Source organism: Helicoverpa armigera, chromosome 30 (genome assembly GCF_030705265.1).
Source record: "Helicoverpa armigera isolate CAAS_96S chromosome 30, ASM3070526v1, whole genome shotgun sequence".
Classification (NCBI taxonomy): domain Eukaryota; kingdom Metazoa; phylum Arthropoda; class Insecta; order Lepidoptera; family Noctuidae; genus Helicoverpa; species Helicoverpa armigera.
Genome location: NC_087149.1, coordinates 383,850 through 395,049, shown reverse-complemented (window position 1 = coordinate 395,049; position 11,200 = coordinate 383,850). Strand labels below are relative to the sequence as shown.

The window sequence follows — 11,200 nt, the reverse complement described above, 5'->3', positions numbered from 1 at the left end:
GTAGGTACTAGTGTTTTACAACGAGCGACTGCCCTATCTGACCTCCTCAACCCAGTTACCCGGGCAACCCGATACCCCTTGGTTAAACTGGTGTCAGACCTACTGGCTTCTGACTACCCGTAACGACTGTCAAGGATGTTCAAGGACAGCCGGGACCTACAGTTTAAGATGCCATCCGAAACACAGTCATTGGTGTCTGAGATATACTTAGAAAGTACATACAAACTTAGAAAAGTTGCATTGGTACTTGCTTGACCTGGAATCGAACCTGCGCCCTCATACACGAGTGGTTGGTTCTTTGCCCACTAGGCCACCACGACTTGCAGTTAAACGTGCCATCCGAAAAATCTGCAGGTTGCTAACAAAATGAAAGTCAACTTAAGAACGAATGTTTTATTGTATGTAGTTAGATAGTTAGTCGGCATTGCTGAGCACGGCGCCGCTGTAGGCTAGGTCCCAGTACTGTTCTACGCGATGCGACTGGAAATGTGCTCGGGCTTGCTTCTCGATGGCGAAAACCTGGAGAAACAAGATATAAGATATTTTATTTGTATAAACATAACTGTATATAGAATTATGCAGGTTATTATAAAAATTAAAACAAAGTTGCCCATTTTCACCAACACATACCTAAATTTAGGGATCCCCTAAGAGCATTTAGGGAACACTTAATACGAATTTCGTTTTCACCAAAGTTAAAGTGTCCCTTATAACCTTTATAATTGGGGGAGCACTTATTCTAAGTGCAACTTAGTTAGGGAAACGTTAAGAGATTGTTGGTGAAAACGGGCATAGGCCTCTATATTCAGCTTCAGCCTCTTAGGCGTACAAATACCAAAATAAGAAACATTCTCAACATTTGAAATCTCAATGAATTCATTTAAATTCTTTAAAATTGCGTTGCTTAATTAGCCTTATGATCGATGGTTCCACGAGCTCTTCCCACTCCCCATACTACCTCTCAAAACATAGAGTTACTACCGAGTTGCTACCAACTGTCATTCGTTGCTACCTAGCTGTTACCAAGTTGCTACCTAATTGTTACCAAGTTGCTACCTAGTTGTTACCAAGTTGCTACCTAGTTGTTACCAAGTTGCTTCCTAGTTTTGAAAATGAAAGGTAGTGAGTACCTTAAACTTGATGTCTCCGAAGGCCCTCTGCTTGACGGTGCCCTCCCAGACGAGGGCGCAGGAGTTGGGCACCTCGCTGCCGTCCGCGTCCTTCACAATGTCTTCTTCCCACTTGATGCGGTGTAGCATCAGTCTGCAAATATAGATAGAGAAAGTTATTTACTTATTGGTTTATCAACCACGTAATTTTTCGAGTAAAATAAAAAAGAAATAAAAAGAATTAGACATATAAAAATCAAAATCAAAAACCATTTCTTCAAAGTAAGCTGAAAACAGCACTTTTCGAACGTCAAGATTACATGAGACAGCTCCCAAAAACAGGGGTCAGATAGGCAGTCGCTCCATGTGGCACCTGATTCGCTCTGTGGTATCCAAAGAATGGTAAAAGGAGGCAGGGACGTCCAAAACCAGATAGAGAGATGACATCTGTCTGACATGGGACCATATTGGAGTAAGAGTGCAAGACAGGCCTATGCCAAGAGGCACACAGAGTTAAGGGATATGAAAAACTATGTAATTGTGTTATCTGACCTCTTATACTTGTTGTGCTGCTTGGGCCCGCACTCACCCCCCACAGACCCACACACTCGCCGCCCACAGACCCACACAATGACTGACTTTGACAGCTGACCTCTTATACTTGTTGTGCTGCTTGGGCTCGCACTCACCCCCCACAGACCCACACACTCGCCGCCCACAGACCCACACAATGACTGACTTTGACAGCTGACCTCTTATACTTGTTGTGCTGCTTGGGCTCTCACCCCCACAGACCCACACACTCGCCGCCCACAGACCCACACAATGACTGACTTTGACAGCTGACCTCTTATACTTGTTGTGCTGCTTGGGCTCGCACTCACCCCCCACAGACCCACACACTCGCCGCCCACAGACCCACACAATGACTGACTTTGACAGCTGACCTCTTATACTTGTTGTGCTGCTTGGGCTCGCACTCACCCCCCACAGACCCACACACTCGCCGCCCACAGACCCACACAATGACTTTGACTTTGACAACTGACCTCTTAGAGCCCCCGCAGACCACAGACTTTTTATCGGCCGATAGTTTGATCGGGCTCTTAATCAGTACGCAGATGTAAGCAAGTGCGCACACTGTGACGATTTGGTATCGGCCGATAAACAAGTTTGATGGGCTTCCCGATTCCATTCAAACTAAACTGTCGGCAAACTATCGGCCGACCGTATAATCAGTATTGGCTCCCTACCACACGCGCACACATAACGATTTTTTAGTCGGCCGACTAAGCCGATAGTTCAGTTCGCTCTGAGCTTTGGCAGCGAATGGACGGTCGCGCGTGTTTTGTAAAATCTCGTCGAACAATTCTCAGTCACTTATTTCGGAATCTTCGATCGTAACTTAGATCGAGGAAGTCGAAAAACGCCCTGAACTTTAATAATAGAGTAATTTGGAATGCATAGTGTAAAATTTTCCATTTAACCCTTAATTTGGAAATGTATCTTTAAAGATACAACAACTTTAAAAAAATCTGTGACATTAAATAATTGTATTCTTTTGAATCGATCGATTTAATTATAAAGTTTGACTCATGACATCACTAGGAAAAGTAAGTCTATTGCATTTTCAACAACTGGACATCCCGATTTACGTCAACCTGAAAAAATGACGGTCGCGAAGAACAACAAAGCTGTAAGTTTTATTGATTTGTATTATTTTTTATATGTGATGATGTCAGGTTCTTACTATTTTATGTGTGTAACGTAATATACTAACGATTTAGCTGAAATAATAGCATAGAAATGTATTTTTCGAGCCATGACAAGTTGTCAAACCTCAATGTATCTCTAAAGATACTTTGCTCAAATGTCGACTATACAACATTGTATCTTTAAAGACACATTGCCAAAAGTTAACCTACTATCGCACGTTTAAATTCTCGTAATTTGTATATAAAAAAATATTAACTACACGCATGTGAGATCCTACAGCATGTAAGGTTCCGTAGGATAAAATTGATTTTTATTTAGATTTTTTTTTTGCATAATTTTTGACATAATTTCATATAAACAGTTCAGTGTTCAGTTTGCTTGGGTTTGGTTTGGTTGCATGTGCAATTTTTTGTTCGTAGTTATTAAAACGAGCAAGATCAAAGCGCATTCTAGCGTTGATTCCTGCAGGAAATGCACGATCGGACGACAGTGACACAACAGACAATGAGGAAGATAACACAGCCAGTGACACAACATTGCCAGTTTATGGAATACAACATGATTCTTATAGTAGTTCCTCAACACCTTCACTGGATTCGGATAAAATATAATGTGAGATTATGTCTAACTAAACAACGGAACTGTTTTTACGATTTTCATGTAAAAAAATAAATTTTCTTACCAATTAACTATTTTATTTTATAACCCCGATTTGGTAATGTATCCTTTTGGATACATTATCGAAAAACTATACCTTCCTCCGTATTTGGCAATGTGTAAAATAAGATACATATTATTTCAGCGAAAATACTGAAAAAAAAAATTTTTGAATATTTTTCTCTATTTCCTTATACCTCAAATAATTAGACTACAGTATTTTTTTTATAAAATTTGATAAAGATTATGCTTGCCAAATTAAGGGTTAATAATCTATCCCTAAAGATATGATGCACCCAATACTCTCGGGCTCTCTTTTTAATTTTCCTTCTCCGGTGTAGGAGAGCAATAATAACATTTCTATGCAATGTTTTAGTAATTTTCATTGTGCGGTGCGACCACTCTTTTCACTAGTTGGTTAGAAATAAGTAAATAGTCGGCAGACTGTTGGGATAGTTTGCGCGCTCATCACCGACTAAACTGTTTAGTTGGCTCGGTGTGCGTACTAGCAGGCCAACCCGACTAAACTATCGGCCGATAAAAAGTCTGTGGTCTGCGGGGGCTCTTATACTTGTTGTGCTGCTTGGGCCCGCCCTCACCGCCCACAGACCCACACACTCACCACCCACAGACCCACACAATGACTTTGACTTTGACAACAGACCTCTTATACTTGTTGTGCTGCTTGGGTCCGCCCTGACCACCCTCAGACCCACACACTCACAGTAAGCCAGTAAGTCTGACACCAATCTCATCGAGGAGTATCAAGATGCTAGCAACTGTGTTGAGGAGATCAGATAGGCAGTCGCTCCTTGTGGCACACTGGTACTCAGCTGCATCCGGTTAGACTGGAAGCCGACACCAACATAGTTGGGAAAAAGGCTCGGAGGATGACTAACCCATATCCCGGTCCATAATTGTGACTATCATTTTATATTTTCCACCTAATGTACATTATGGAATGCAATAAACGATATGATATGATGGTCCGGTGATGGCGGCGGTGGACACTGGCCTTACTCCTTCTTTCTCTTCTATTATATTTCTTCTTCTATCTATGGGGAAGGGGAGGCAAGCTAGTTTAGTATGAAGCTGACCTCTTATACTTGTTGTGCTGCTTGGGCCCGCCCTCGACGACCACGACGCAGCAGCCGCGGTGCAGCGCCACGGTGCCCGTCATGTGCAACTGACACGCGTTGGCCTCCACCTTGAACTTCGCTGATGCACACTCGAATAGGTCCTTTACTCTGGAAAAGTGTCAGTAAAATGTTAGTAAGACCTATACATCAGAATTAATTAATAAATAAATAATCTTTGTTTCAAAAAACCAATCACAATTTCGCCGCCTTAATCTAATATAAAAGTACGCCATTATATTAAGTAGGCACAAGTAGTAGCTATGTATTTTTGAGACAGAGCAAACGTCTTTGCAAGTATAGACTGTGTTACCGTCACACTGAATGACTGTCACACTTTATTTATTGTTCGAAATATAAATAGAAAGTTGCTACCTAGTTGCTACCAGCTGCCATTTGTTACTATCGTAAATATAGAAAAGTAAAATTCATTTTTTTTATCCATTTCAGGTATAAAAAAATACTTTTAGCAACTAAAAAAAGGCGCAGTATTATTTGGTACTGATGAATTTACAAATTTATTTTCTCGAGGCACTCATCTTAGACAATATTGAACCAATTTGGAAAAAATCTTCCAGTATTAAATAGCCTATTTATCGAGAAAGAACTTTTTAACCAGGAACACGAAGTAGTTCCCACGGAATGCGGGTGAAACCGCTGGTGGAAGCTAGTCAATTTAAAATAAAAATTATTTTACCTGTAGACAGCGACATGTACTCCCATAGATGTATCTTCTCTTATTTTCCTGTCCACCTGAAATTAAATAAATTCATACTTTTAAAACCATTAGAAAATCACGCTTTTATAAATACACATAGTAACAAAAATTATACAAGCTGTTGAGTAGCATCCGTGCAATATTCAAGGACTTAATTATTTTTTATTTTAATTAATCCTACTAATATTATAAACGCGAAAGTTTGTATGTATGGATGTTTGTTACTCTTTCACGCAAAAACGACTGAATTTTAATGAAACTTTACAATAATATAGCTTATACATCAGAATAACACATAGGCTACAATTTGTAAACATATTGTTCGAAATACTAAACCTGCGCAGCCGAAGTCGCGGGCACCAGCTAGTTATGCTAATGATTCTCAACCCAAATCAACAAAACAATTAATACGTATTTTTTTTTCGGAAATCCGTCAATATCATCTACCCAGACCAAGGCCAACAAGCATGCTCATCACACAGATGTCGACCGAACCGGGAATCGAACCCGGGACCTCAGATTCGGCAGTCCGGCTTGGTGACCATTGCGCCGTCGAGGTCGTCTATTTCCCTCAGAAATACAGGAAAAACACAAGAACTAATAATTCAAATACTAACCTTCTCTCTTTTCTGATCTTTAGTGAGAGCTCTCGCTTTGTTCGCTTCGAGATGCGTTTTCTGTCGCTTCGCTATTTGCTCTCGAACTTTCGCTTCGATAGCGGTCGGGTCTTGCACCGCCTCGGTACCTAGAGCCCTCATTAAATTGGATATCCTGAAAAGAATAATTATTATTATTAGCCTAGCCTTTTCCTTATTATGTTGGATATGATGATGATGTTCTCCAAGCCGATCATCGGCTATGGCAGCTGTTCTCATATAAGGAGATCAGCTGTGCAGGACATATTATAGTTTGTGCACATTAGCTTGTACTGCGGTGCACTCAGTATTCCTTCACTCTCATAGCGCGATGCGACGACAAGCCGACACCACCGGAGAGAGATCACAAGCACCACCGACATTGGCTTGCATTGACGTGCTTAGTGGCCAACTTCCAAACTCCGGGCTACTTTATAAAAAAAATCTAAAACTCATCATCCATCATCCTCCGAGCCTTTTCCCAACTATGTTGGGGTCGGCTTCCAGTCTTCGAAGACCCCTTGGTTAGACTGGTGTCAGACTTACTGGCTTCTGACTACTCGTAACGACTGCCAAGGATTTTAAATGACAGCCGGGGCCTACAGTTTAACGTGCTATCCGAAACACAGTCATTGGTGTCTAAGATATACTTAGAAAGTACATACAAACTTAGAAGAGTTGCATTGGTACTCGCCTGACCTGGAGTCGAACACACTCATACTTGAGAGGCTGGTTCTTTACCCACTAGGCCACCACGACTTTCCGCAGCACACATTTGGATCGATACAAAGTCTGATGATGATCACATACCTGAGTTTAGGCTCCGGGGGAGCTTCTAACCCAAGTCTGACTTTCTCCTGCTCCTCTTTCCACGCCTCCCGACGGCTCTGACGGCGAAGTTTCTTTCTTTCTTTCTTCGTCAGAAACACTGGCATGTATGTCGGTTTTAGAGGTTCCGCTGAAAACAAAAATAATAAAAATTAAACAAAGTCAAATCATTTATTTCATTTAGGCCCTTAGAAGCACTTATGAACGTCAAAAATATAACTAAGTTTGATTCTAGTTGCCCCTTTCAACAGTAGCTTCCTATGGAGAAGAACGGGCAAGAAACTCCATGGTTAGTCAAAGTCAGTCAAAGTCATTTTATTATTTCAAATAGGCCTATGAAAGCTCTTTCGAAACGTCAAGCTAGTTGCACGGTTCCAAAGAGTTGGTCTCATGGAGAAGAACCGGCAAGAAACTAAAAAATAAATATACAGAAATTCTTTTATTTCAAAGTAGGCTAAAAACCAGCACTTTTTGAAGGTCAATTTTACAAAAGACAGCCCCCAAAACGCCCGCCCTTCACCACTTCCTATGTGTTTTTGCTGGGAAGAAGAAATAGTGGAACAATTTTTCAAATCGGTCCTGTAGTTCCGGAATTTTTAAGGAAAAAACAACAAACAAACAAAAAAATCCTCTTTATTATTTGGTATAGAAAAACCTAATGTTTATCTGTTTTCTTGTTAACTATTTAAATCAAGAACAATAAATTAAGATTTCCCCAAAGCGTTTCTGGGGAGGATATAATTTCAAGTCTACATAATAATCTACATAATGTTTATAAATAATAATTTTGCTAGATTAATCTACCCGGTTTTGCTAAAACATTTTAAATGAAAAAGTCCGCGACCAATTTTGTCCAAACTTCGCATAAACCATTTGGTGATGTACTCCCAGCCGATTATCGACTACGGCGGTTGTTCTCATATAAGGAGATCAGCCAGCTGAACAGGGCATATTATAGTGCACAAGCATTTGCGCAGACACAGGTGCACTCCCTATTCCTTAGCTCTCTGCGCCCGATGAGACGGCAATCCGACACGACCGGAGAGATTAGGCGCAGGACCGACATTTACGTGCTCTCCGATGCACGGGTGTATCAATCACCAAATTCCATCTACTAAATAGTCCGAACAAAGCCTAAACATTTGGTTTGGACATGTGAGACCGTTCTTGAGTTATAAAATTACAACGAAAAGTGGCATTCATTTTATGTATACATATAGACTAGCCGTTTGGCATGCATTTTTAAATGTATATGTTTCACCCGCGTCCCGTGGGAACTACTGCCCGTACCGGGATAAAATATAGCCTATGTTACTCGGGAAGAGTGTAGCTTTACAACAGTCAAATAGTTTCTGAGCTTTTCGGCTACAAACAAACAAATATTTCCTCTTTATTATATTAGTATAGAAGTAAAGATTAACTCTGGGTCATATTAAATGATAAACTCAGTATAAAATACAGTTCACAGAGATATTTATAATAAGCAAGACCGACATACATTAAACATTATTAAAAAAATATTATATGGACTGCAATGTGATTGAAGTGATAAAATATTGATAAATAAAGTATATAAGTGAATATATAAATAAATAGAAAATGTTATTAATATACTTTTTAGTGTATATTTGTGTTACAAGTGCTATTCAAGATGGCGACTATGATCAAAATATTTTGAAAAAACATTTAGACAGAATTAACAGTGAAAATCATGTTTTTAATAACTTAAGGGCAAAAAGATATATTGCTGGATATATAGTAAATAAAAATACTACAAATTCGAGAAGTAACAATTTACTAAAATCCGCGTCTCCCGGTCAAAACGGATATCAATATATATCCGTAAGTTTAAACAACGGAATTCCTCCCGGTTATAATGGCGCTAACAACCCGGGTAAACCCGGATATAACCAACCAAATGCCGGTTGGTCACCCGTCTACAATACTACATGGTCTAAAGATGGAACACCGCAATATCAGTTACAAAAACCTAATGGCGTACCCGGGTATACTTATAACACAACGACAGGCGTTGTTTACGTTAATACTCAGAATTCTACAAGTCAAAATGCATTCAAATCTAACGGGACAGGTCAACCCGCATATAATGGAGCTGTTTACCCTAACCAGCCCGGATATAATGTTCCTCAAAGACCAGGAAACAGCTTGACACCAGGTTATAGTAACAGGACGCGACAGCCTGGATATAATGCACCAGGAAACGTACCCGGTTATAACGTACCTGGGCAAATAGCTCCGGGAAATGCACCAGGGTATAATGCGCCAGGATATATCACTCCTGGAAACACGCCCGGGTATAAGCCACCAGGAAATACGCCCGGCTTTGTCACGCCAGGAAACACACCGGGGTATGATGCACCTGGGTATAAACCACCAGGAAATGTGCCCGGATATAACCCGCCGGAATATAACGCACCAGGATATGGCACACCAGCTTTTAACGCTACCGGGTATAAACGAGCAGGAAATGTACCTGGATATAACCCACCAGGTCATAACGCCCCAGGAAATACACCCGGATATATTGCACCCGGGTACAAACCACCAGGAAACATACCTGGTTATAACGCGCCAGGATATAACACACCAGGGTTTAACGCAACTGGTTATAAGCCACCACAAAATGTGCCCGGATATATCGCACCGGGAAGCAGGCCTGGATATAACCCACCAGGTTTTAACGCAACCGGGTATCAACTACCAGCCAACACACCCGGATACATGGCACCAGGAAATACACCCGGATATAATGTACCCGGCTATAACGCGCCAGTATATAACACAACCGGGTTTAAGCCACCAGCCAATACACCCGGATACATAGCACCAGGTAACACACCCGGATATGTTACACCAGGAAGCAGACCTGGATATAACGTACCTGGTTATAACGCACCCGGATATAACGGCCAGAATTCAACGGTAAACAAAACTAAAGTAGCTATGGACTGCAATATGTTATCTTGCGGTGCTTGTCCGGACGGCACAATTATGTGGGGGGGCCAATGTCTTGATGAAAACCAAATTGGAGATAATGAAGAATAAAATATTATATTAGTATAGAAAATCTTTCATTCCTCTTCAACTAACCTCTCAAGTATGAGTGTACATAGTTATCGCCACGGATAATGAGCTCTCGGCGGAAGAGTGGGGATCGCTTTGCGCACTGTACACTTAAGGCAATAAACCAATAAATCACTTCTACGCAGGTGAAGGTCAGGGCTCAATATGCTTGCCGATGATTATATGTGTGCTCAATTCCAGGTCAGGCAAGTACTAATGCAACTTTTCTAAGTTTGTATGTACTTTCTAAGTATATCTTGGACACCAATGACTGTGTTTCGGATGGCACGTTAAACTGTAGGTCCCGGCTGTCATTGAACATCGTTGGCAGTCGTTACGTGTGTAGAAACGTTTTAAAACTGATTTGGTAGTAGTAAATCCATAGATATATTATTGGGAATGACCTTAGGTGTTACCGAATTTACAAAGAATTTTAGCTGTCTTTTATTTTTAAAGCATAATACAGTTTCATTGAATTTAATTTTATCGGCATTTTAGGTCTTGCCTGATAACCTTAAAAAAGATAAATTTGAATGCTTTGTATAAATATAGTTTTGTCTGTCAACCTTGATAATTAAGATCTACAGACTTGCCTAGTAACTGTACCGGTCTGAAATTAATCTAAGAAATATATCCTGAAGTCTTTAGTGACCAATTTCGGACAAGGAAACTTATTGGTAGCTGGGTTGAGGAGGTGAGATAGGCAGTCGCTTCTTGTAAAGCACTGGTACACACGGTAACGTGCACCTCCCCCAGTCAGCCGCCATTTTGGACGCTCGCTTGAAATATAGTAGGTACTTATTTGATTTAAAATAACTGACTGTCAAGACGCCACGGCCACTTGACTTGGTGACCTTCGGATGGCAGAAGTAGCCAGACCTGCGTCGCTGGCGACGTCGCCATGGCGTCTCAATGAGCCAGAGCTCTAATGCTCAATCCTTCTCCTAAAGAGAGACAGAGCAGACAGACAGAGAGGCAGAGCTCTAAATCACCATCGTCTCTCTCACTCGTTCATCATCATCATCATCATCAGCCTATCGCAGTCCACTGCTGGACATAGGCCTCTCCAAGTGCACGCCACTGAGATCGATGTTCGGCTTCTCGCATCCAGCTCCTGCCAGCCGTCTTGCGCAAGTCATCACTCGTTATGACAACATTTTATTATTAGTATAGAATATATGAATATATCACGTTTCTATGAAATTCTATAAATAACAACAGAAGGGACTATGGACTGCCGTTTGCAAGAATTCATTTATCACTCTATAGGTAGGTACTATAAATATAAAGCTGAAGAGTTTGCTTGTTTGAACGCGC

At 40.9% G+C, this 11,200-nt stretch overlaps 1 protein-coding gene across 1 annotated transcript in view; it reads right to left on the bottom strand.

Annotated features, from left to right (window-relative positions):
• Positions 1 to 378: 378 nt before the first annotated feature.
• Positions 379 to 11,200, bottom strand: part of LOC110383495 (U4/U6 small nuclear ribonucleoprotein Prp3) — a 34,186-nt gene continuing 23,364 nt past the window's right edge. Inside the window, exons 10-15 of the mRNA XM_064043091.1 lie at positions 6,782 to 6,929; positions 5,954 to 6,107; positions 5,316 to 5,371; positions 4,580 to 4,729; positions 1,131 to 1,263; positions 379 to 519 (exon numbers count right to left, since the gene is read on the bottom strand). Of these exons, the coding sequence (XP_063899161.1) occupies positions 415 to 519; positions 1,131 to 1,263; positions 4,580 to 4,729; positions 5,316 to 5,371; positions 5,954 to 6,107; positions 6,782 to 6,929 (746 nt within the window). The 3' untranslated portion in view covers positions 379 to 414. The remainder of the gene's footprint in view (positions 520 to 1,130; positions 1,264 to 4,579; positions 4,730 to 5,315; positions 5,372 to 5,953; positions 6,108 to 6,781; positions 6,930 to 11,200) is intronic.